This window comes from Sebastes umbrosus, chromosome 16 (assembly GCF_015220745.1).
Source record: "Sebastes umbrosus isolate fSebUmb1 chromosome 16, fSebUmb1.pri, whole genome shotgun sequence".
NCBI classification, from domain to species: Eukaryota; Metazoa; Chordata; class Actinopteri; order Perciformes; family Sebastidae; genus Sebastes; species Sebastes umbrosus.
In genome coordinates, this window is record NC_051284.1 from 22,676,201 (window position 1) to 22,703,325 (window position 27,125).

At 38.4% G+C, this 27,125-nt stretch overlaps 2 protein-coding genes across 4 annotated transcripts in view; both read left to right on the forward strand.

Moving 5' to 3' along the window:
* The first annotated feature begins 3,384 nt into the window (after positions 1-3,384).
* On the forward strand, positions 3,385-16,350 carry LOC119504149 (receptor expression-enhancing protein 5-like). Of its 3 annotated transcripts, none has more exons than XM_037796244.1 (6): positions 3,385-3,534; positions 3,628-3,762; positions 9,784-9,877; positions 12,550-12,688; positions 13,270-13,460; positions 15,935-16,350. In XM_037796244.1, exons 2-6 carry the CDS (start codon positions 3,648-3,650, stop codon positions 15,939-15,941), a joined length of 546 nt encoding a protein of 181 aa, XP_037652172.1. In that variant the 5' UTR covers positions 3,385-3,534; positions 3,628-3,647; the 3' UTR covers positions 15,942-16,350. The 3 variants fall into 3 exon arrangements, with proteins under 3 accessions (XP_037652172.1, XP_037652171.1, XP_037652169.1); XM_037796243.1 differs by having other exon boundaries at positions 13,270-13,438; positions 15,935-16,349; XM_037796241.1 differs by lacking the exon at positions 15,935-16,350 and adding an exon at positions 14,808-15,024 and having other exon boundaries at positions 13,270-13,438.
* Positions 16,351-26,045: 9,695 nt separating this feature from the next.
* The window catches only part of LOC119504150 (GTP-binding protein Di-Ras1-like), a 128,809-nt gene continuing 127,729 nt past the window's right edge, over positions 26,046-27,125 (forward strand). Inside the window, exon 1 of the mRNA XM_037796245.1 lies at positions 26,046-26,231. The gene's annotated coding sequence lies outside the window, so the exon portion shown is untranslated. The remainder of the gene's footprint in view (positions 26,232-27,125) is intronic.

Below are 27,125 nucleotides of genomic sequence, written 5' to 3' on the forward strand. Positions count from 1 at the left end.
TGGCTGTCCAGGTTCACAACAACTCTGGCTAACTTTTAGCTCTTTTCATGATGGTGTACTTCAGTCTGTTAATCCAGATGCTTCAGCTGTGACACTGTGGTCTTGTGGGGTCAGGGGTCAGATCATGTTATTTTTCTTTTTTAAAATGCAGCAAAGGTGCCCTCTGCTGGCTGTGCAGGTTCACAACAACTCCAGATTGACATGAGATTGATTTTGAATTCAGTCCTTAGCTCTTTTCTGGATCATGTACTTCAGGTCAGGGTCAGAGGTCAGATCATGTTGCTGGATAAACCTAAAAATAATAAAATATGATAATGTGCCCTTTACGGCTCTTACAGTTGAGAAAACTCAATCCAATATTCTCTTCTTCGTTATCTCCTCAATTTAGTTTTTTTAAAACCCTCCGTCTTCTGGCTTTTATCTTTAATCAGTCCTCTTTCTTGTTAAGGGGTTTTAAATGGATTACTTGCATGGTTTAAAGATGATTGAAGAAGTGGTAACTATCCCTTAAAGGGACTAAAATTGCACATCTGTCTGTCCTGGAAGAGGGATCCCTCCTCTGTTGCTCTTCCTGATGTTTCTTCCATATTTTTTCCCTGTTAAAGGGGTTGTTTTGGGGGGAGTTTTTCCTCATTCGATGAGATGGTCATACTTAAAAGGACAGGGGGTTTTCCCCAAAAGATCTTTGAATAAGTTTAATGTCATCAAGCGTTCCCAAAACATCAGTGTGAGCTCCACCAGCAGCTGCTGACAGGTTAAACTCCTCTGCAGCTCTGATACATTTCAGCTGAGATATGAGTCACTTCCTGTTAGGAAAGTTGATAAAATCATTTCACTCTTCATCCTAAAAGAGGGAACAAACATGTGTCACTCTGAAAGCTTTTGTCTGGTTCGGCCTGATTTCCTCCTCTGACACGTTTTGATGAATTCAGGCTCTGATCAGCTCTGAGTGTCTTTATGAAACAGACTGATCCTGGTTCAGTTTGTTAGGCTCATTCAAGACAGGCTTTTCACAATAAGAGAAACAGTCCTCTGAGGGTTGACAGAAGGAAAACATCAACAGTCCCAGTGGGACCAGGTATACGTCACTCAGGTGTGTGTGTGTGATGAATGTGTGTGTGGTTTCATTGGTCCAAACAACAAAAACTATCATTCATCCTTTCGCATCAATTTCAAATTGACGAACTTCGAAACTCCGTCATCAATAAGTCCAGGTAAGTCCATGTGTTTTGTTATGACTTTACATTATCTGCAGTGTTTTACTCTGCAGACTGTTCAACTGACTCTGCATGTGATAGAGGAGCTGATCCTGTTACATCGGCTATTATCTATGGTTATTATACAGTAAACCTGCCTTGTTAAGGCTTTTTACTTGATCATCTGCATGCTTTCACTTAAAATTTGTACTTTTTAAGGGATAACAATCCCTTAAAATGTTCACCTTAATTAGAAATTAATTTAAGTTTTTTTGAAGTGTAAAATGTACAACATAACATTACACGCATTTACATATTAATTTGTACGTTAAAGGACCTGATTTTTTCAATTAAGATGTGAATTTGAGGTTAATTAATGGCTAAATGAATGGATTGGTGTATATAAGAGGGCTTTAATTTTTTATCTTTGCATTTTAAGGGTTTAAAAAAAAAAAAATCTCAAATGCTTTAGTTTCTTGCTATTTTCAGTTTACACAGCATCAAATATAGCACTTAAACCTGCATGAGGCAGAATGTTTTTGGCATCGTTGGGCAAAAATTCCATAATGACCTTTCAGCATATTGTGATTTAAGTGTTCTGAGAGATAACTAGACTTCTGTACCTCCTCATGGCTCTGTTTTAAGGCTTTAAAAAAATCTAGCCTGTGACGGGAGACTTTGGCCAATCACAGGTCATTTCTAGGGGTGTGACGATTCACTGATCAGCTCACGATACGATACGATACACGATATTGGGTTCACGATCTCAATACGATACGATATTTGAACAGTCATTTTAACAAGACTTGAATGATGAAAATATACGACAGAAAAATTTGCTCAAGACACAAAATGCAAAACAATGCCGTTGTTTGCCCTATAGTTCCATTTTTTTATGGTATCAGTCGTTCCTCCTGTCCTCTGTCCTCATGTCTTCCATCAGTCAGTATCAGTCCTTCCTCCTGTCCTCTGCTGATGTCACTCATCAGGTAACGTTATGGCAGGGGGTTAAGTGTTTTAAAAAAAAAACAAAAAAAAACTCAAATGCTTTAGTTTCTTTATCTTTAAATTACTTTAGTCTTCCACAGTATGGTGAATTTTTTAGCTGTTAAAAAGGGCTCCAGAAAGTTGCCTTCAGTCCACAGCACAAACCGGGTCGGTGTCTACAAGGTAACCTATGAGTTGGGGAAACTCTCGCGAGATCGTTAAGGTACAGGCATTGATCTCGAATAGTTAAGGTTATGATAATAACACATTTATGTTTCATGCAAAAAACTGCATGTGATTATCATAAAAAGGGGAGACTCGTGGGTACCCATAGAACCCATTTTCATTCACATATCTTGAGTTCAGAGGTCAAAGGGACTCCTTTTGAAAATGGCCATGCCAGTTTTTCCTCGCCAAAATTTCATTCCAACTTTGGAGCGTTATTTAACCTCTTTCCCCAACAAGCTTGCATTACATGGTTGTTACCAATGGATTCATTGGGTTTTCCGCAGGTCCCAGGGGGTTAAAATGCGTCAGTTTATGGACTGCATTTCTTTCATTTGCTACTTTAATGGGTTTTTTTTTATGTAAATCTTTGACTTAAACCCTCACAAGAAAAGATTAAGTAACCATGATAATTCCCTATAGGAGTGGTACGAGGCTGGGTTTAGCATGGACATTAAAAACACCATAAAGGAGAATAAAGCTCTAATGCTTTATTATTACCTTGTTTGACTGGGTTAAGGTTTTTTTTTTTTTTTTTTTTTTAAAAAGAAAAACCTCAAAGGCTTTAGTTTCTTTATGTTTAAATTGTTTTAGTCTTCCATAGTATGGTGAGTCTTTTTTAGCTGTTAAAAAGGGCTCCAGAAAGTTACCTTCAGTCCACAGCACAAACCGGGTCGGTGTCTAGAAGGTAACCCACGAGTTGGGGGAAACTCTCGCGAGATCGTCAAGGTACAGGCATTGATCTCGAATAGTTAAGCTTAGGCGTTGACCTCGAAATGGTTAAGGTGAGTTATTGATCTCGAATAGTTAAGGTTAAGCATTGATCTCGATTAGTTAAGTGTAGGATAGGTTGGGTAGCAAATATCGCGAGAGTTCCTGAAGTTTTTGCCAGATTTCGCAATTTGAAGGCTACCTTCTAGAGACTCTGATAACACAAACCGTTGTTTAATCACCTGCTGCAGTGAACGGAGCTCTGTGATTGGCCAGCAGAGGAACGTTACTCACCGGAGCTCTGTGATTGGTCAGCGGTCGACTGCTAAGCTCCTCCCCCTTACTGCCACAACTCAGGGGGAGTCAGCAGCCAGCCATCCAGCGGCCAGTTTTCGGGCAAATAACCAAACCCAAGGTTAGTAAAATAAGTGTATTTTAACGCATATCACTCGAGCGTCGGCACGTATAACAATTGGTGCTGTTTTTCTGTGCGGTTTTGTGTCGACAGGCTCAGGAAAAAGCCCTAAAATGAGTCATTTTAAGGAGCGCTTCGTGACTCTGCTCCACGAGAAGAACTTTGTCACAGATCAGTTGGCGACGCTGGAGCAGAAAACGGGAATGAAGAGAGAGTATATCGCTCTGGGTGAGTTAAATAACGGCTCGGGGAGACAAGAAAACACAACTAAACTTTAGTTAATGTTTGTGTGTGTACTTTGGTAAATGTTGGAGATAATACTGAACTCGCTTAGCGGTTTAAAATCGCCTCCAAAAGCTATCTAACATTACATTCTTTGTGACTGTTTAGCAACAGTTGAGCTGATAAGTTCTCACTCAAACTGCAACTGGCAGCCGGTTGTGGTCATCACTGTTGCATGAGTTGTTTTCAGTGTGGTTTCATATCCTGTCTTGGCTGGCTAATTTTTATTACCCATCCCATGAATACCAAAGTTCATCTAGCTTTATGCCACAAGATTAGAATTGGTACATAGCTATAATCCTCCTTACACACACCTATATTATGATGGACACAGTGCACTTTCATAGACTAAGCTACTGGAGTTACCCTGAACTATACTCATTTTTAACAGTCTCTTCTGCAAAATACTCATTTTTAACAGTCTCTTCTGCACTATATTCACTTTTGTAATAGTCTCTTCTGCACTATAGTCACTTTTTAACAGTCTCTTCTGCACTATACTCATTTGGAACAGTCTCTTCTGCACTATAGTCACTTTTTAACAGTCTCTTCTGCAAAATACTCATTTTTAACAGTCTCTTCTGCACTATATTCACTTTTGTAATAGTCTCTTCTGCACTATAGTCACTTTTTAACAGTCTCTTCTGCACTATACTCATTTGGAACAGTCTCTTCTGCACTATAGTCACTTTTTAACAGTCTCTTCTGCAAAATACTCATTTTTAACAGTCTCTTCTGCACTATATTCACTTTTGTAATAGTCTCTTCTGCACTATAGTCACTTTTTAACAGTCTCTTCTGCACTATACTCATTTGGAACAGTCTCTTCTGCACTATAGTCACTTTTTAACAGTCTCTTGTGCACTATACTCATTTGGAACAGTCTCTTCTGCACTATAGTCACTTTTTAACAGTCTCTTCTGCACTATACTCATTTGGAACAGTCTCTTCTGCACTATAGTCACTTTTTAACAGTCTCTTCTGCACTATACTCATTTGGAACAGTCTCTTCTGCACTATAGTCACTTTTTAACAGTCTCTTCTGCACTATAGTCACTTTTGTAATAGTCTTTTCTGCACTATAGTCACTTTTTAACAATCTCTTCTGCACTATAGTCACTTTTGTAATAGTCTTTTCTGCACTATAGTCACTTTTTAACAGTCTCTTCTGCACTATAGTCATTTGGAACAGTCTCTTGTGCACTATAGTCACTTTTTAACAGTCTCTTCTGCACTATAGTCATTTGGAACAGTCTCTTCTGCATTATAGTCACTTTTTAACAGTCTCTTGTGCACTATAGTCACTTTTTAACAGTCTCTTCTGCACTATAGTCACTTTTTAACAGTCTCTTGTGCACTATAGTCACTTTTTAACAGTCTCTTCTGCACTATAGTCACTTTTTAACAGTCTCTTCTGCACTATAGTCACTTTTTAACAGTCTCTTGTGCACTATAGTCACTTTTTAACAGTCTCTTCTGCACTATATTCACTTTTTTAATAGTCTCTTCTGCACTATACTCATTTTTAACTGTCTCTTCTGCACTATATTCACTTTATCAATAGTCTCTTCTGCACTATACTCATTCTTAACAGTCTCTTCTGCACTATATTCACTTTTTAACAGTCTCTTCTGCACTATATTCAGTTTTTTAATAGTCGTGTATAACAGCTGTTACCCTGCACTATACTCAGTTTTAACAGTTTTCTTCATCTCCTTGTATTTTTATATCTGGTATATGTTTGTTTGTACTTTGCACTACTAACTTTTTTACTGCCTTTTTTACTAACATATTTTGCACTATGGAACTGTGATGCTGGAAACTTGAATTTTCCTCGGGATCAATAAAGTTAACCTCTATCTATCTATCTATCTATCTATCTATCTATCTATCTATCTATCTATCTATCTATCTATTTCAATATATTGCTGTTGCAATGAACTGCTTGTAACATCCCACCAACAGCTGGTCCCAGGGGGTATTTTTATCACGTCCTGAAATATCCAGTGCAATGTATGCATAGAGATGGCAGGAGATTCTAGGATGACTGGTTATTCAACTGTTTGTTCTCAGTTAGCTTTTAGGAGTTGTGTTTTCACACAGCTCTGTTGTCAGTTTGCACAGTAGAAGTCATTGTCAATAAAGGCCTTACACCCTCAGGCTACAGTATGTAGTGAACGTTTTGTCTACGATGCCACTCAGTTACAGGAAACATGTTAGCCAGCGTGACCTACTTTTAAAATTGATTTACACACATTAAATGTTTACAGGATAATGTAAATATGCATGTGAACAACCAATTTCAAGGTCACAGAGGACGAGGATGTTATCTGTGTATGTGTGTATTCAACAGCAAACTGTTTGCAAATAGCTCTGAGGATGTTTGCTATTTTCAGTTTACACAGCATCAAATATAGACCTTAAACCTGCAGGAGGCAGAATGTTTTTGACATCGCTGGGCAAAAATTCCATAATGACCTTTCAGCATATTGTGATTCAAGTGTTCTGAGAGATAACTAGACTTCTGCACCTCCACATGGCTCTGTTTTCAGGCTTTAAAAAAATCTAGCCCATGACAGGAGAGTTTGGCCAATCACAGGTCATTTCAGAGAGAGAGCGTTCCTGTTGAGCGTTCCACTGTTTATTCAAGCGCTAGCTTCCTTCTACCTCCGCATAGACTCAAATTTATTGATTCTGGCATTTAAAAATAAAAAAAAATAAAAAATGCGATACATAGCTGAATAGATTTTTTTCCCCCCTCTACAATTTGTTGGTGCTTATCGTTTCGACCGGCATTTCCTGTGATACCGATGTATCTGTGATAAGCTAATATGGGTTGTTATATAAAACCAAGGCGGATTTGTATGATCAGAAAATTTCAATTTAGTAGGTTCAGTTGGTGGCAGTTAAAGCTCAGTCAGATCTGCATTCAAATACTTCCATGTTTTTGTGTCACAAAACTGGCTTGCAAAACAAATACCGACAATTGTAATGTATGCAAATATCACTTGACTTGTCTCTACCTTTCTTTTAGCAGAAGGTAGAAGCAGACAGAGCAGCACCTTGGCTGGTCCTGTTTGCAGAAGTGTCTTGTTTGCTTGTTGGTGAAACAACAGCCATTCATTTGATACTTTGGCCGTTGCAGGCTTGTTACGAACGTGTACACTGATAATGGGTTGCATTGCATGCAAGAAATTCTTTCCTGTTTGCTGTTGTACTTTGCCTTGGTCCGGACATGTCAGTCGAACAGAGTTACAAAGCAGTGTCCCTTAAACTGTCCACTGTTTAGCTGAGAAACGTCTCACGTTCATGCTGACTCATGTGACACTCTGAAGTGGGAATTTGCTGACTGGAGTCGAGATGTCTCACCATCTCTACTGTGTATGATGCAGCCAAACTCACTGAGTGAGTGGCCGTGGTTTGTTAACTTCATGTTTTTAAGGCCAACTTCAACCCCCCTTATCCACTGTACTCCTAACAATAGGTTTTTGTGGTGCTAAGAGGAACTTCAGCTGAATTACCACTCCTGCAACTCTAATGATTAGTTTGAGTCACACATTACAGTGTTACACAACTGTGTCACGGCTTTTGTGGCCTTCTTTCCATGAGGAGGACATTTTATTCAGGGCTGTAAAATCTGTGTCAGGTCACATGAATGCATTGTTCATTTTCTTCATTTCTTAGAGCAGTTCAGGAGTTGCTTACTCACAGTGCAGAGCCAGATGGATCCTGAAGTCAGCTTTGTATTATTCATCACTGACTCATAGAAAACATCAGTTTATGATTTTCTTATTCAAAGCGTTGTTGTGCAGACTGGATTGTCCTTTATGTCAGCCGTTGTCTCTTCAGGGTCTTCCATTTCAAACCAGTTCTTCCAGTTTTACCTTCATTAGAGAGAGAGAGATCAGCAGACTGGGAATTGCATGGACATTTGTATATGAGCTGGGACAAACAAATGAGATGCAAAGAGCAGGCAATGGTTAGAACAGTATCAAAGGCTTTCAGTGCTCTGGATACCGTGTGACTTTATTATGCCTATAACAGGTCTGGTAGTTGAATTTGATATCAACAGTTGAGCTTTGCATACATTTAAAATTTTTGAATGCATTACTCGCATCTATAGCTGCTTGAGGGTTAGACATCATTCCCCTTGACTTGTTTTGCCTCAAACCTGTTTCCAGGTTTGCATGAAAACAGAGTTCCCACAGATACAAAAGCTCTGAAAAAGATCTGCGTTTTGAAATTTTCTTATAAGCCTGGGAGTGTTTTGAAGAGATAGAAAAAAACAAGATAAGATAAGATATTCCTTTATTAGTCCCGCAGTGGGGAAATTTGCAGTGTACAGCAGCAAAGGGGATAGTGCAAAAAACAAGAAGCATCAGATAACACAGTAAAAAAAGAGCTAAACAAAGTGTAACAAAATATGAACCATTTAAATAGAAGGGAGTATAAAACAAATAGGAGCAGTATATACAATATTGACAATAAACAGACTATTAAAAAATTGCACAAGTGGAAAATGATATTGCACAGTGAGAATGAAATGAAATTCTACCTGAAAATATGCACATTATGAATTACACCTGAGTAGTAATAATGATATTGCACAGTCATTATACAGTATAGTGCAGTTATTGTCAGTATTTGGTGTGTAAGTGTATGTGGTCTACTGGGAGCAGTGCTGGTTGTGGAACATGACTAGTTTTGAGAAATCAATCACTAATGGAAGAAATGGATGGGCTAAAATGGCTGGTCAGACTGCGGTGAATTTGCTTTGAAGTCAGCATCTTGCTGCCAGCTAACCAGCAAGCTCTTTAAGTTCTGAGGGATTATACAATGCAGCCAATTTGCTATTGTTAAAGCTAGGGACACACCAAGAAAACATCAAAGAACTAGCGACAACAAAGGCCACCAGCTGCGTTGCCTCACGGCGCCTTTGTCCTGGCCGTCAAGTTGCACTTAAATACACCGCAAAGACTACACCCTACGGCAAATTAGCACAGACGTTCTGCGCCTGTGTGAGAGGAAATAACTCCACACCAGCAGGTGGCGGTAGTCTGTATTCATCATTCAAAAAGGGAAACCGGAACACCAAGGACTGCGGATATACAAGTCGTTGTTATGATGCGTACATGACATAAAGTAGCGTTTGCCGACCGTTTTCACACCACTCTCACTCACCACTTCATTCCAGGTGGCCATGTCGTGAAAATATTTGTGTATTGGAATAATCAGATGAGATGAAGATGGAAAAATGAGGAGAGCCTTCAGTGTTTTTCCTCTTGACTTTACTTGGTTTGCTTTCCTCACTTCCGTTTCTCTTCTCAGGCACTGATTTGTTTAAGCTGAACAGCCAATCAGAGTGATTTCTCTCACCGATGGGTGCCGTCGCCGATTCAGCATGCTGAATCCAGTGTGACAGTATGAGGAAAATATAGTTTTTTTTTAACATTATAGGATGTAAACATGTTTCTAGTAGAAACATAAAATACAAGTATGAACCTGAAAATGAGCCTGATATGGGACCTTTAAGCACTGCAAAAGTATACATTAAATATGGAAATCCCTGTTTGCATGTAAAGGCATCTAAGATTTCTTTGTGCATTACATAGTACAAACACTGTAATATTAATACAAAATTTAACTAACCACTGGCATTTGTGGAATCTCTCATATACTTGCGGTGTAAAGGCCAGGCTGTTTCACATGACTGTGGGAGCTTAGTGGTGCATTTAAAGTCAACTCTGAATTTGAATATCAGTGTTTGACTTGTGTATAGTGCTCCTCCTAGTCCTGGTTCTGTGCTGTCCTGACATCCTGCTAGAGACAGTCTGTCAAACAGACATACTCTGTTAGCAACAAATGAATGCGGCTCGGTATTAGTTGTGTTTGTCAAGCAACTTTGTCAACAATCAAATAACATCTGCTCTCACATCACCTCTGCCTCTCGTCTTTCTCCCTCTGCAGGTGTTCTGGGTTTGGTCGGGCTGTATCTTCTGTTTGGATATGGAGCCTCACTGCTCTGCAACCTGATTGGCTTTGCCTATCCAGCGTATTTCTCGTATGTATGAAGTTCACGTTATTTCAATAAATGCCAAAACAACACATGTAGAAAATGTATGTATTTAGAATATCCAAAGGGAAATAAATTTAAGTCCTTTTTTAGTTTTTATTTCTTAACTTTATGGACTTATTTTAATACAAAACTAAGTGCCAACCAGCAGACGATATATAACTGTAGCCCCGTTTCCACCAAGAAGTTCCTGGTAATTTTATTCCCGGGATTTCTTTTCAAGGAAATAAAATGTGTTTGTGTTTCCACTGTGGTCTAAAGACCTGTGAAGATTAAGCAAATTAGTCTCAACACACTCAGCAGCCTGCATTTCAGTGTGTCTGCCCGTTTCATCTAAAAAACACGTTGAAAAAAATTAAACGTCGGGTTTTGTCTTACTGCGACGACATTTACTGCTGCATAGTATTTACTGCTGCATGTTGGATGTAACGAATGAAATGCAGAGGATGAAAATGAAACTAAGAGTGTCTGTCTACAAAGTTAATCATCTGTTGAGTGTTTGATAGTTATTTATTTGTGCTTTAGAACATAACCACCGTGAAACAATAAAAAAAAATGTTCTCTCATTCAAAGCACCGCCACACTGTTTCCCTCTTCTAACGTTACCGCTCGCCCTCACAATCTCTTTTTTTCTCTGTGTCTTTTTTAAAAGGAGTCGGGAAGTTGACAACAGAGCTAAACCTTACTTTCAATGTTATCAAACAAAGAAAAATGCTCTCCCCTCGTACTAAAATGGTCCTAAATCAATACCAGAGTACTTCCCTGTTTATGAATGAAGTGGTACATGAGTTGAAGCAGCGGCACTGTGTGTGTGTGTGTGTGTGTGTGTGTTTTTAACCTATCAGCAATGGTCATCCCTGCAAAATCCACCCCGAAAGTGCCGAAAGTTCAGAAAGTATTACCCCTGACCACGGCCTTTTTGGGGGGTAAAATGTCCCTGGAACTTAATTAAGACCTTGGTCCCTGCGGTCGAAACGCAATGAGTTCCTCAAAACGTTCCTAGTTCCGAGGGAAAAATCCTGCGGCGTAAACGGGTCTTATGGCTCTAACCAGCCAGCCAGTATGCACAATACCGGATCTTTGGAACTGATGCATCTAAATGGAATGAGGCCATTGTTAATTATTACATCTCATCAATCACACCTGTGCTTTTCCTGCTGTTATGGCATGTCAAAATGTTCCCCCTTAAAACAAAGGCCCATTTTGCCCTTTAGCATTACAACTGAGTCATCTCTGTTTTCAGTTGTTGTTTGTTATGTTCAAGTGAAAGTTAGAAGATAATTAAAATAAAGAATAGGTTCAGATTTTTAATTTTCTATCTCAATACTCATATACCCATTTGTACATAGAAACATGTCCTGTTCACTGTAATCATTCTTCCTCTCCTTACTGGCCATGAAGCAATCTCTTCCTACTGGTCTTTTTTAGTCCACAATTCTCTCTTTGTGTTACTATTCCTCAACTGCATCTGAGTAATGAAAACAATGTCTGCAACACCATAAATAGAGACTTTTGTACTAAAAAGACTGTAACTTTGGAAGTAACCATTCCTCAACTGCATCTCAAAAATAATGTTTGCAACACATTAATAGACACTGATGTACTAAAAAGACTTTTAACTTTGGAAAGTACCCACTCTGTTTTGGCTAACTTTGATTACTGAAGCCTTATTTTAGCTTTAGCTGAACGTCTGAATGCATTTTTACACAGAACGAGGACTGTGGATATTTTTAACCCATCACCAACATTTGAGTTGTGCTAGGAAGGGATCACTTTACGGCCTGTATGGAGAGGATGAATGATTACAGTGTCTAGTAACTCATTCAATGTACATTATGGGCCACTCACATGCCCATGAATCTGAACCTATCCATTAAGTGCTGCTTAAAGGCACCCTGTGGATTTCTTTTTACTGTAAACAAACAGGGCACATTGATTTGGTGAGTTGAATGTTTGAAACAAACATGTTGAGTACATATCCTACTCCATAAAAATTGGAAAGCTGTTTTTAATGATTTTTAGAAAACTGCATTATTATTATTTTGTCTTCTTTTATTGGTGCAGTGTAACCTTTTAAAAACATTACCAAAGGGTGTCGAAGCAAAGAGGCGAAACTCTGGTGGTTTTTTGACAATGACCACTAGATGGTGCTGCGTTAGTGCTGCAGCCATTTTGGACTGAAAATGCCATTGAGTCTATAGCCATGAATGTATAAAGAGACGTCTGTATATCAGAGGATAATTCAACTTCCCAATACGAACACTGAAACAGCCCTCATTTAAATCATTATCTCCTAAAAGTTGTAAAAATGAACTAACAGCTGAATTCCGTGTTATTTTCCTCGGCATAATAAATGTGCATCAGATCCATAGGATTGCACTGCCATTTGATATACATCATGACCCTCTGCATTCAGCAGTGTGTATCATGTCATCCCCATACTTTTCGCATGCACAAGCGTCCTTGAATGCATGCTGATAGAGCATGAGACACAAACAATACAGGGCCCACCCTTTCTTCAAAACCTGGCTATACATTGTCCAAAACAGGATACATTTTAAATGCACCCAGGGTTTCAGATTTGGAGTTTGTTTCTTTTAATCTGTGTAGTATGTACTGTTGGTGGTATTACCTCATCGATCTTCTGACTGTCCATTCAGCATTAAGGCCATCGAGAGCAATGTGAAGGAGGATGACACTCAGTGGCTGACCTACTGGGTTGTTTATGGACTCTTCAGCATCGTCGAGGCCTTCTCTGACATCTTCCTCTTCTGGTTCCCCTTTTACTATATTGGCAAGGTAGGCTGACCTTTTAATTTGTTGGGTGTTTCTTTTTTTCGTATGGATGATATTTTGTACTCTTTTCTTTTTTTTTTTACATCTAATTTATTCAGCAACCTTCACTGTTTTTTTATATCCTGTCTCATCTTGCCAACTGAGTCTGCTTTTACTGTGAAACCACAGACAGTCATGATGTGTTGAATCACGAGGGTTGAGATTTTTGGGCGTCTTTACATGGTAGCTTACCAACAGCACACTCTTGTGGGCAATTTGTGTATTGTCAAAATGAAGAAGCCATTCAGACATCTGCTGTGTTGCATCCCCGTACTATACAATCCTTACCAGGTTTTGAATATGTAGTCTGTTAACACTGGAAAGGTGACAGAAAAGCTAATTTCCATTGAATTTTTCCATCAACAGCACAGCAAAGGCAGCTAAATGCTAACACCTATTTAACTATTTCGTTTTTTTTAATGATCTAAATCCAACAGGAAGTCGCTTTATTACCACATAAGATAAAGAACCAGACATTAGTCACTTTAGGGAGGAAGTTACACTGCAGCATAATATCTAAGATCTGCCCTCTGCTCTCTCCTCAGTGTTTGTTCCTGGTTTGGTGTATGGCTCCGGTGACGTGGAACGGTTCTGACATCTTGTACAAGCGTGTGATCCGGCCATTTTTCTTGAAACACCAGGCTACCATGGACAGCGTGGTCAGCGATCTGAGCGCCAAGGCTAAGGAAATAACTGACACCGTAACAAAGGAGGGTGAGATACCTACAATATACATGCAAGTACAGTCACATTTTATATGTACAGCAGACTAACTTCTCCATCACCTCTCCTACAAGGTTAGATTAGTTTTGAAGTTTTGAAGTTTTGATTAGTTTTTATATTATTTTAGTTTTGACTTTTCGATTTCATTTTAGTTTAGTTTTAGTTAGTTTTCAGAGTGCGTTTGCTAGTAGTTTCGTTTTTATATATTTAGTTTTAGCTTTACAGTAGTTTTAGTTTTTTTTGTTAGGGCCAGATATAATGTCTCAGAGATACGTAGCTACCTATACATACAAAACACATGGTTGGAAAACAGGAATGGCCATAATGTTTAATGTTTAATCGTCACAGTATTTTAGTGTCTGATGTGAAGCAATTGCTGAACAGCGCCATCTCCTGGAATGTCAAGTCTGTTCAATTTCTGTGGTTCAACATCACGAGAGTTGACAGAAATTCATGCTGTCTCCTTTTTTGGGAGATTAATTAATTAATTAATATTAGAGCTAAAAAAAAAAGAAAAAAAAAATGAAATGAATTCCATTCATTTTTGGGTTTTTTTTATGCCCAGGCAATATAGTTTTAGTTTTTCTTAGGATATTTTTTAGGATATAGTCTTTATTTCCTACTTTTACTAACAATATTTTTCATTGCTAATTTTCATTTTCATTTCAGTTTATGTTTACTATAATAACCCTGCTCTCCCATTCACATTGTAAAGGTATATCCTCAAATACAGTAATCCATTGCATCTTTGAGTCCGTTTTAACATCCTCTTTTATGCCTCCACGCTGGCGACAGCTGTGGCCAGAGGCATTATTTTTTCGGGTTGTCCGTCCGTCAATCTGTACGTACATCCGTATCATTCTCGTGAACGTGATATGTCAGAAACGCCTTTGGGGAATTCCTTCAAATTTGGCACAAATGTCCACTTGGACAAATGTCCACTTGTCCACTTGGACATTTGTGAACTGATTAAATTTTGGTGGTCAAAGGTCACTGTGACCTCACAAAACATGTTTTTGAGAATATACCAGTGTAAGGGACCAAGCAGTGAGGCAACGGGAACAGGAGTTGTTGAAGTAATTGGACTTTTTATTCACCCAAAAAATAACAAAACATTATAAACCAAGAATTGAATATCTAGGTCTATATAAGAGGATAAAGCAATACAACTATACTTATTCTCACTACTAAACAAGATGTTAAGTAAACAAAACAAACCTGCACAATGACACATGAGGGCAGATATTTATAGGGCTTAGCCAAACCAAATAGCACACAAGGGGGTAACCAAGATGGACACTAACTACAATTAAATACTAAGCAGAACTAACTAAACCCAAATCCCCCCATGACATGGCAGCATGTGGTTTGGCCCAACAAGCTGGCTCCAGGATCCAAGAGTCCTCAGCCTTCAGCCACGCCCCTATCTCCACCAGGAAGACAACTCCCCCAACAGACAAGTCAAAACAAAGAAAGAAATGACTATTATAACAAATAATAATATGTGTAACCTCACAGTGTTGATGTGTGCATCTAAACTATGTAAGGTTAAACACAAATAAACAAATGAAAACAACTATGTGATGTTAATTGTTCAGGTGTAGTTGGCTGCAAATTAAATTAACCTGTGTAGGTAGCAAACTAATGAGATGAGAGAGTGTGAACTGAAATGATATTACCCTGTGTGGCTGTGACCATCACAATCAGACCGGCAATACATCATCCAGAGTAGGCTCTCATGACAGCTCATGAGTAAACAGAAGAAGTTCAAACAAAGTTCTACTTCAAACAAACCAGTAATAGTAATAACGTTTTGCTGAAGAGTTGCTGGGTTGTTGATTGCACCAACAATAAATCCAAAAATGCTGATCTCCTATTTTTTCCCCTATCGTGTCTTAAAAAAGATATAATAGACGGGCTTTATGGCTCCAAGGAAGACCAGCATCGTGTCATTGCTGAAGTTGCCCTCCCATTTGGGGGAAGGAAACTTGCTGTCAAAAAAGAGAAAATGGAAAATGCCTTAACTTGATTCAATCAAATATGTATAGAAGTCTGGATAAGCAATACTCGGCCACTGTGTTGGACGGGGAAAGACTGAAGGGACATGGCGGCGATCAAGCTTAATTTATTAAGGTATCGCGAACGCTCAGATTCAGGCAAGTTCGCAAAATAATTATTAGACATGTTTTTAAAACAAATGTTTGTTTACCAAGAGATGAATGCATACAAACTGATCAAAATTACAATCCAAACACGCGTCAAATTGCATTGATATTTATAAGATCTTTGGTTTTCTATCCTCCAAAAGGGGGCGTGGCCTTGTCTTTTTGCAAAGTACCCATATGTGCCGGTCCGATGTATCCAAATGCTAATTCATGCTATTCATAGGACAATTTCACACAAATGTCTAATATAGGATAAATGATGAAGTGATGACATTTCACAACCACAAGGTAATTCTAGTTTCCTCTCTGTTTTTTCCATCAGCTGTTAACCAGGTCCTCCATGACAAGGACAAGTGAGAAACATGGGGAGGTTTTATGTGTGTGTGTGTTCATGTATGTTGGGTAGGGGTGTAACGATATGTTTTTACAACGATACAATACTATACGATTTCCATGGTTCCGATACGATTCAAGGACGATATGTGGCTCATCTAGAGCGATACGATATGATTCAATGATTTGAAATCGATACAGTAACTTTTTCTTTTTGCCAAAAATTCAATCAGTGTGACTATGAAATCAATAGCTGGATACTGGACAGTACAGGTCAGGGATAAATTAATCATGGATATAATCAAGTAAACAACAATTAATGGCAAATACATACACCTTTTTTCTGAAAATAATAAAAAGTGCAACTGCAGGACCTGCTGATTCAGTTCTCAAGATACAAGGCAATACTTAACAAAAACATAATAAACCAACTTCTATTCAAGTTAAATGGACAGTGGTTTAACCTGCTGCTTCTGTACTCATTTTCAATATAAATGGTAGAGCAATAACACAGTGATCAACCGCTTATAGTGATCAAACTGTTTGGGACACTAATCATTCCTATACAAATGCTGTTTAAATAATTTGCTTAAAGTAATCAAGTAGTCCACCCACAGTGTTCATTTGGGGTCTTTTCATACATGAAAACATACAGAAAAACATTTTAAAACTATGTTAGACTGACGTTAGTTGAATTTCTGTTTTGTTACTTCCTTGATAATTTGCCTCGCGGACCATCTGCTTTAAGGGCTGGATACGTGAGGCTGATGCTGCGTTCACATAGATATCATGACGGGGAAAGGAAAGTCATTTTCTCTGAATGAAAAAATAACAACGCACAGGGAAAGCACCTGTGGGTGAAGCAGCCCTCGTCAAGTGGATTGATAGCGCCTGAAACTCTGCCGACCGGCTCCTCCGGTGCCCGACTCCCTCCAAGCCGCCCACGGGGGTGAGAGAGCCAGGAGTCTAGTGCGTCTAGTTCATCTGCATGCACGCCATGGATTCATGCTTGCACTGCAGAGGGCAGAGCTGGCAAGCTGGCGCATATCTGGAGAGTGAACCGGAGTTTGAAGAAAGGAAGAAAGAAAAGAAACATTTCTTTGCTAATACAAGTGCTAAAAAACACATTCATATAACGTTTGTCGTCCTTAAATACAAGGTGCAAATCCTTAGTATCGATATAATCGATTTTTGCATTTCAAATTGATTTTATATCGATATACGTCTCCCTTGAAGGACAACTTGCCGTGTACCTATCAATGTAGTTGGATTGTAGGATTATAAATCGATATACATCGATGTAGGAGAGGAATCGTTACACCCCTAATGTTGGGTAGTTGAAAGAGTGACTGAATGAGTTGAAGTGTGTGTTTGTTGTTTTGGTTTGTCCCCCCCGCCCTCCCTTCCATGACGAATGATGATCAACCGTCGCGTCACGGGGGGAACTAAAAGCTTGAAACTCCTGAAAATAAATAAAAGCTTGTTTGTGCGTCCACATCAGTTTACTGCCATCGGTACGGTTAAGACAATCGGAGAAACTGTGACCTTTTTATGTGATCTTCATTTCTTTGTTGTAGTGTGACAAAATCTGTGGAAAGACATTCATTTATGGCAAAAAATTATGTTCGTGTGCCTGCAGGTTTCAGCAAAACCGGCAGTGCAGTCAATATCATTATGTCTAATTGAGCCATTTGTGCCAGCAAACGGAGGCTGACAACATTACGGTTATAAAAGTAGCTGTCGACAAACAGCATTTTCTAACCTTGTTAATCAAGACTGGAACTTTTACTTGTCACTAATGTGTTCTTTCTCGTGAAACCCTCATTCTTGCATGATGTGCCAAGCAGCATTTAAAGTCTGTTTGAGCTATTGGGAAGTTTCTTAATCTGTAACTTTATCTGGATGACTTCTGCCTTTTAATATGTCTTAATTTATCTTCTCATAATGATGAAATAATAAAACTGGAACCTTTAATGAACTGAAGACGTGTCTGCCTGTCTGGCTTTAAACTTTCAGATTGATTTCTGTTTCTTCTGGTGCCCTCTCTCCAAGCGGTGTCATTCCTCACAAAGTGGGAAATTGGATTTTATTCGGTCCAAATTACAATGTTCACGCACCGGCGATTTCTGTAATTGTTTTTTTTATAGCAGTGGCAAGTCAGGGAAATTGTATTTCTGGATCCATAACGTCTGCGGATTGGGCTCTAGTTCAATTTGCAACACCAAATTTTTCTTATTAATGAACTTTATATGCTGTATTTGTAAATGGGGCCCAAATATCTCACGCTAAGTCTTAGGAAACATTAAAAGTTTCAGTTACCCTTTTCCAAATTATTATATATCCACATAAATACCACACATTCTTTATTAAACATCTCTGAACTACATATTTTTTACATGAAATTTAAAAAAAGATGCTACCAAATTTGCAGATGTAGCTGTAGATCATTTTGAATTAAACTCTCCATATTATTTAAGATTTGGTATAGCATGTTTTTTGTCGTGATTTGTTGCAGGGAAGATACTACTGCCGTGGACAGTTTCTCTCCCATCCTTCGTATCCACTTGATCTTTTGACCTGTCACCCTCAAGTACATTTACCAGCATTCAGACAGCCTAACCACCCACACTTTAATTTGTCTTCGCTCTGTATTCACGCTTGAGGGGCTCTGAATGAGAGCCCCTTTGTGTTCGCGCACTGGATGTAATGCATGGGAAATGGTGGATGGAGCCGGTGCTATGGCCACACACCGCCACGGGGAGAGGAAGGCACCCATCTGGAAATGGCTGCTGTGAAGATGCGTCTGCTGGGTGTTTGTTATGTATCCCCTCAGCCACCGGTGGCCGACAGGTTATTGATTAAACAGAAATTGGACACAGAAACCAATTATTGCATTGTGTTGCTGTGTGGTTTGATCCAACGCCTTGTATTGAGTGTGGGGCCAGTAATGGCTTAGGACAGTAGCAGAAGAGCTGAATAGAAGAGGACAAAGAAGGGAAGGAGTGGATGTATGAAAGCTTCTTTTATACGTACACAAACATTTTTCGGCAAGCTTTTTCTCATTACAAGCTCCTTTTTAGCTACAGCTGCTGTCGGTTGGTCCAGACTGAATATCTCAACAACGATTGAATGGATTGACATGACTTTTTCCACACACATTCATGTTTCCCAGAGGATGAATCCTACTGACTTTGCTGAACCTCTGACTTTTCCTCAAGTGCAACCCGCAGGTTCACATTTTTGTTTTTAACAACATGTCTTGAAAGCTTAGAGATGAATTGCCATAAAGTTTGGTACAGATATTCATGGTGCTCAGATGATGAATCCTAATGATTTTGGTGAATATCTAAATTTTCAAGTAGCGCCACCAGGGGGTCAAACTTTTCACTTATCCTGTAAAATAGCTCAACGTCTACTCGATTGATTGGCACAAGATTCATGGGTCACAGATGATGAATCCTACTGACTTTGGTGACTTTTCCTATGGCAGCACAAATTTCATTCCCACCTCGGCTGTTCTTTCTGTTTAGTGTTAAAGCAAATGCTAGCGCACCACTGTTTTCTGAGCTTTTGCAGTGTGTAGGATCTGGCAGCTTCTAGCAGTGAGGTTCCAGATCGCAACCAACTAAAGTTTCTCCGTGTGCTAAGCGTGTAGGACGGCCAATGTGAAAATGTGACTGGCACTATATCTAAAGCCAGTGTTTGGTGGTTGTGTCTAGAAGGTAACCCGCAAAAACTCTCGTGAGACTCGCTTCCCGACGACCTATCCTAACCTTAACTATTCAAGATAAATGCCTAACCTTAACTAGTTGAGATAAGATAAGATATTCCTTTATTAGTCCCACAGTGGGGAAATTTGCAGAGATCATAACCTTAACTATTAGAGATCAATGCCTAACCTTAACCATCTCGCGAGAGTTTCCCCAATTCGCGGGTTCCCTTCTACGCCGTTCTCTTTATACATCCATGTTCTAGGCCAGGGGTCAGCAACCTGTACTATCAAAAGAGCCATTGTAAGCAAAGAAGAAAAAAATGTCTGGAGCCGCAAAACATTTGAGCATTGTGATGAAGGTAACACAGCTTATAGTATAAGTATATAGTATATAAGTCTAATGCAGTGAGGGCCAAAGTGCAAATTTACTATGGAGTATTAGGGCCACATTGAGGGGGAAAAAAATCGGAGATTTTCGGAATAAAGTCATAACATTACGAGAATAAAGTCATAACTTTATGAGAAAAAAAGTTGTAATATTACGAGAATAAAGTAATAACTTAACGAGAAAAAAAGTAGTAATATTACAAGAATAAAGTCATAACTTTATGAGAAAAAAAGTCGTAATATTAAGAGAATAAAGTCATAACTTAACGAGAAAAAGAGTTGTAATATTAAGAGAATAAAGACGTAACTGCGAGAAAAAACAAACAAACACGTAAAGTTAATAGTTTATAATATTATGACTTTATTCTCATAATATTACAAATTGTTTCTCGTAAACCTATGACTTCATTCTAGTAATACGACTTTATTCTCGCAATTTCAGATTTTTTTTCCCCCCTCAATGTGGCCCTAATACTCCATTGTACCGTCGTACCATAGACCTACAACAATGATAAATAAAAATGAAAATGTAAACAAAAAAACAGTTATTCATTTCCATGTTTATAAATCCACGGGGAGCCACTGGAGAGCAGCTAAAGAGCCGCATGAGGCTCTGGAGCCGCAGGTTGCTGACCCCTGTTCTAGGCACTACCATGTTTGGTTTGTCCCTTCCGGTCTACTGTAGAAAGATGGCGGCCGGTCACTTAACATTTTCTAGCAGCCACTCACTTTTAATTTGTCTACCACTTCTGAAATCTAGGTTTTAAAACTGTAAACACTGAGTCAGTGGTACCAAACTGTAGAAATATGGAATATATCATGTATACTACTTTAACCCTTTACTTTTTATAATAAATAACATAACAGTAGTCAACTATTTAGCTTTGTGCTGATCAATGAAATGCTGTCTCTAATCTACTGTTATGAATATGTGATTGATGATAACCCCCCTAATTTGATGCTAAGTAGCTATTGTGTTGCTGTGATGTGCTGATTTTAGCTGGCATTGTTATCAAAACCCTTTTCTCTGCTTTACTTTATCAATGTTAACCATGCGATGCTGGACATCTTATTGTCGCTGGACCTGTTGATTGATGCCAGCACCTTTTATTCCTCAGGGTTAGTCTGTCTTTTAGGGGGATTTTTACTCAAGCCAAGTTCATGTATGATAATGTAAACAAAATCCTTATAGTGATTATTAGCCTGGTAAACTTAGAAGACTTAATATGCCCAACTAAAGGTCTGAAATTAACCTTTTTCCTCACCTGCCACTGTGGCAAGTCACTGAACATTTCTACCTTTTGTCTGCCACTTCTGAAATCTAGGTAGAACACTTTAAAACTGTAAACACTGAGTCAGTGGTACAAGACTGTATAATTATGGAATATATCATGTAATCTTAATCCATGACTGTATTTGGTAACACTTCATTTTACAGGTCTGCAAATTTCATGGTAATTAGGTGATAATTAGCAAGTTATCTATTTGAAATTTCTTTGGAATTACTGCCAAATTACCCCAATATTTACCTCAAAATGTATCAAAAATGACTTTATTATAAACATGATTTAATAATTATATGCTAAAATAGTATATAATGGTTAAAATAGGGCGTGACTCTTCATCAGAGGTGGAAAACCAAAACTAATAAAAGACACTTCTGATCAGGCACAAATCTCACCATTGTGACTTATTGTCTACACAGATGTAACCTGATAGCTGATGTCACGATTCAGGGAGTTTTTAAAGAAATTTCAAAGAAGTTATTTGCTAATTATCATCTATTTACCAGCAGATATGTAAATAAAGCATATCAATTAACTTTGTATTCTTTTCCTGGAAATATATTAAGTAATTTACCAGCTATTGATAAATAGCGGAATATAATTATTAAATGATGTTTATAATAAAGGAATTTTCGATAAGAAATATTAGGGTAATTTGGCAGTAATTCCAAAGAAATTTCAAATAGGTGACTTGCTAATTATTACCTAATTACCATGAAATTGGTGGACCTGTAAAATGAAGTGTTACCATATATTTAATTTAGACTTTATAATTGCTTTTTAAAAATAATATTTCTTAATATAAGGAAAACCTGTCTGCCATGGTGGCAGGTGACCTGACATTTTCACCTGCCACAGCCAACATTGACTCTGTATTTGGCAGGTGGCAGGTGCTAATTTCATTCCCTGTCTGCATTATTTTAGTCTTCTGCTTATTATATACCCCAACTGAAACAATCAATACTACTTGTTATCACCCTGTGTGCTTATCTCCTGCAGTTCCCAGGCAACGCTGACAGAGGGGGACAAACACAAGGCTGTCTTGGATGGAGAGTTGGTGAGTCATACAGTGAGACCGTCACGTACAGACAAAACAGCTCAAAACAAGGCCCAGTCTGACTCGGCCAAAGGCCTTTACTAGCACCAGGGCTATGCGTTCCTCACACTTATTTGTGATGTTATAAACTGAAATGAATGAAATGCTCTCATTCCTGCCGACAAAGGGCTGAGAATTCATTACACTGGGCTGGTACACTTCCTGGTTTATCTGCTCTGCGATCTCTTACCTTCTTTCCACACCCAGTACATGTTGTTTTGCTCTGTGTATTCACACAGTGCATACAGCCTACTGCTGCATACACTACTGTAGTCATGTATTCTTGGCTCTCTCTCCACGGTGCTGAAACAATGAGGTCGCTGTCCATGGTGCTGATCCGGGATCAGACAACTACAGATGTGATTTTCTATAGATTAAAAGCTCTCCAAGCTGACTTCACATATTTTAGCTGCTGTTGGTTGGTCCAGACTGAATATTGCAACAACTATAGAATGGATTGACATGACATTTTGTACACACATTCATGTTCCCCTGAGGATGAATCCTATTGACCTTACTGAACCTCTGACTTTTCCTCAAGTGCCACCAGCAGGTTCACATTTTTGTTTTTAGTGACATGTCTTGAAAGCGTATGGATGAATTGCCATGAAGTTTGGTACAGATATTCATGGTGCTCAGATGATGAATCCTAATGATTTTGGTGAATGTCTAAATGTTCAAGTAGCGCCACCAGGTGGTCAAACTTTTCACTTATCCTGTGAAATAGTAAAAGCTCTCCGAGCTGACTTCACATATGACCTTATTAATAAAACTAAATACATCCAATCATGTATTTCCACTATCTCTACATACCCCTGCTTGATTTATACAGTTTAGGTCTAATTTGAATTATGATTTTTTTGTATTATTTATGTTGAAAAGTTGTAAAACACCTATTTGAGGTAGGTTCATCTTGTATCTATGCTAGACCTGATCCAATGAATCCAACATTCTGTCCTTTTTACTCTGAAGATTTCACGTTTTATTTCACGTCGTCTTTTAATTTCTGCAGCTATAGGCCAAAGATAAACTGATATCTGGTAGCTTATTTGACTGTGGCTTGACAAAATAATTTCAAAATAAAATGGGGCACTGCTTAGGTTACATTTGTGACTGGGAATATAATATTTGCTTTCTGATCTGTTGCTCTGGGACCATCAATATTTTTTACCTCCAGGTTTCTTTGACATTTTATATTACATATGATTAGATTATGGTATGGCCTGCACGATATGAGGAAAATCTGCGATGTGCGATAACATCGTTCAATATTGCGATGACGATATGATTTGCGATAAATAAAGAAATACTGAAGTGTGCATATTGGCTATACATAAGTGTTGTTTGAGCAGCAACAGTCATGTTTACAACAGCACTATATAAACTCATTAATATCTCACTGGAAACAAATCTAAAATGTTAATAAAATAAATCACATTCCTGATGACAGAGAGGTGGCATGTGCTATGTTTATGTTTATTTATTTTGACCAAATTAAGACTACACAACATGACAAAAAAATAAAATAAAGAAATGCTGTATACAGTGCAGGAAGAGGCAAAAAACCCCACTGGGCTTATCTGAAGCCTCCACCGAGAGACAAGATTAATATACAGAAATAAAATGACTACATAATAGTGTGTCTTGTTATTAATGCCATTCTCTGTCTTTCATTTTCTTAATGTTGGTATGATCTCGTGGTCAAATTCCTCCACTAAAAGACTTTGCTTTTAGAGGTGGTCTGTCATAAATAGCTCATTTTGCTGGCATCCAACCACTAGGAAGTGTATGAAGTGAAAGAAAATCAAGTGTTGTGTGAGCAGCAACCGTAATGTTTACAACAGCACTATATAAACTCATTAATATCTCACTGGAAATAAATCTAAAATGTTAATAAAATAATGACAGAGGTGGCATGTGCTACGTTTATTTATTTTGACCAAATTAAGACTACACAACATAACAAAAAAATAAAATAAAGAAATATACAGTGCAGGAAGAGGCAAAAAAAAAAACACTGGGCTTATCTGACGCCTCCACCTAGAGACAAGATTAATATACAGAACTAAAATGACTACATTTTCTTAATGTTGGTATGATCTCGTGGTCAAATTCCTCCACTAAAGACTTTGTTTTTTTGTCATAAATAGCTTATTTTGCTGGCATCCAACCACTAGGAAGTGTATGAAGTGAAAGAAAATCAAGTGTTGTTGGAGCAGCAACAGTAATGTTTACAACAGCACTATATAAACTCATTAATATCTCACTGGAAAAAAATAAAGAATTCTACAGTGCAGGAAGAGGCAAAAAAAAAAAACACTGGGCTTATCTGAAGCCTCCACCTAGAGACAAGATTAATATACAGAAATAAAATGACTACATACACTACATTTTCTTAATGTTGGTATGATCTCGTGGTCAAATTCCTCCACTAAACTCTTTGTTTTTAGTGGCAGTGTGTCATAAATAGCTTATTTTGCTGGCATCCAACCACTAGGAAGTGTATGAAGTGAAAGAAAATCAAGTGTTGTTTGAGCAGCAACAGTAATGTTTACAACAGCACTATATAAACTCATTAATATCTCACTGGAAACAAATAAATAAAATAAAGAAATATACAGTGCAGGAAGAGGCAAAAAAAAAAAACACTGGGCTTATCTGAAGCCTCCACCTATAGACAAGATTAATATACAGAAATAAAATGACTACATACACTACATTTTCTTAATGTTGGTATGATCTCGTGGTCAAATTCCTCCACTAAACTCTTTGTTTTTAGAGGCAGTGTGTCATAAATAGCTTATTTTGCTGGCATCCAACCACTAGGAAGTGTATGAAGTGAAAGAAAATCAAGTGTTGTTTGAGCAGCAACAGTAATGTTTACAACAGCACTATATAAACTCATTAATATCTCACTGCAAAACAAATCCAAAATGTTAATAAAATAATGACAGAGAGGTGGCATGTGCTACGTTTATTTATTTTGACCAAATTAAGACTACACAACATAACAAAAAAATAAAATAAAGAAATATACAGTGCAGGAAGAGGCAAAAAAAAAACCCACTGGGCTTATCTGAAGCCTCCACCTAGAGACAAGATTAATATACAGAAATAAAATGACTACATTTTTCTTAATTTTTGTATGATCTCCTGGTCAAATTCCTCCACTAAAGACTTTGTTTTTTTGTCATAAATAGCTTATTTTGCTGGCATCCAACCACTAGGAAGTGTATGAAGTGAAAGAAAATCAAGTGTTGTTTGAGCAGCAACAGTAATGTTTACAACAGCACTATATAAACTCATTAATATCTCACTGGAAACAAATAAAGAATTCTACAGTGCAGGAAGAGGCAAAAAAAAAAAAACACTGGGCTTATCTGAAGCCTCCACCTAGAGACAAGATTAATATACAGAACTAAAATGACTACATTTTCTTAATGTTGGTATGATCTCGTGGTCAAATTCCTCCACTAAACTCTTTGTTTTTAGAGGCAGTGTGTCATAAATAGCTCATTTTGCTGGCATCCAACCACTAGGAAGTGTATGAAGTGAAAGAAAATCAAGTGTGGACAGAAAAGGGAGAGGGCATAGCACCTCCCACGTCCTATCTGCGAGAGAGAGAGAGAGAGAGAGAGAGAGGAAGAGAGAGAGAGAGAGTCTGCTGTGGTGGTTGGTGTTGGAAATCGGACGACATGAGCTCTACATGAACCGTGTAAAATGCTTTAAGACGCTTTCGGCGTTTGTCTTACATCCGTCTAAACCGAGGACGAGCCTGAAGCGGATCTGTATCCTTCACGACCAGGTATGAAGATGCTGCTCATCATCATCACCATCATCATGTTTTACATGGAGGGTTAGATGTTGCTATTCAGTGGCGTATAACCGCGCTGCTTCTCTTCTCTTCTCTTCTCTTCTCTGAGCTGAGCGCAAAAAAAAAAACACATCCCTGCAATCTCTTTTTTTTCTTTTATTTATTTATTTATTTATCTGTTTTGAAATGCATCATTTCATCACGACTCATATTTCATGTTTGATAACCTCGATCGTGTGATTGCATGTGCCCTGCTCAGCCATATTGGCACAGGAGAGAGAGAGAGGAGAGATGTGAGGGTGTTGGGATTATGATATAGCTTTGAGGAGGAGGAGGAAGAGGAGGGTGGGGGGTTTCGCTGCGACTGCGAAATGATGGCACCGTTGCGAGATGGCGATCCTCTGGTATTTATGAATGAACCAAGCAGAGTAGGGTGGTCTGTAATGGCGTTGTGCACCAATCTGCAAAGCTCTCTCTCTCCAGGCTGCTGCCACCACCCCTTTTCCTGACTATATAACACAGCCAGAGACCAGAGATGCACGTCAACGTTAGACATATACACTAATAATACTGACGCCAGAGTGACGCATTTCTAGTGGCTAAATGTCATGGTTAATCCTCCCATCTGGATGTGTGTGTGTGTGTGTGTGTGTGTGCCTGATGATGTGCTGTTTGTTGCAGGGTCTCATGACTGGGAGAGAGGAGAGGAGAGACATGCAAAAAAAAAAAAGGAGTTGTGCATCATTTAAGGCCTTCTGCATGCATGAATGTATGTGTGTGTGTGTGTGTGTGTGAATATGTATGTGACTCAACTTCCTGTATGCATTGCCAGTCATGGGTGTGTATGTGTGGGTTGCAGGGTTTGAGAGAAGAGAGAGGAGAGAT

Excerpts from the sequence above, each read along its gene's own strand:
- LOC119504149 (XM_037796241.1), top strand. The coding sequence starts at position 3,648 with ATGAGTCATTTTAAGGAGCGCTTCGTGACTCTGCTCCACGAGAAGAAC. Across the intron at positions 3,763-9,783 it reads GAGAGAGTATATCGCTCTGG|GTGTTCTGGGTTTGGTCGGG; the intron begins GTGAGTTAAATA and ends CTCCCTCTGCAG. Across the intron at positions 9,878-12,549 it reads GCCTATCCAGCGTATTTCTC|CATTAAGGCCATCGAGAGCA; the intron begins GTATGTATGAAG and ends CTGTCCATTCAG.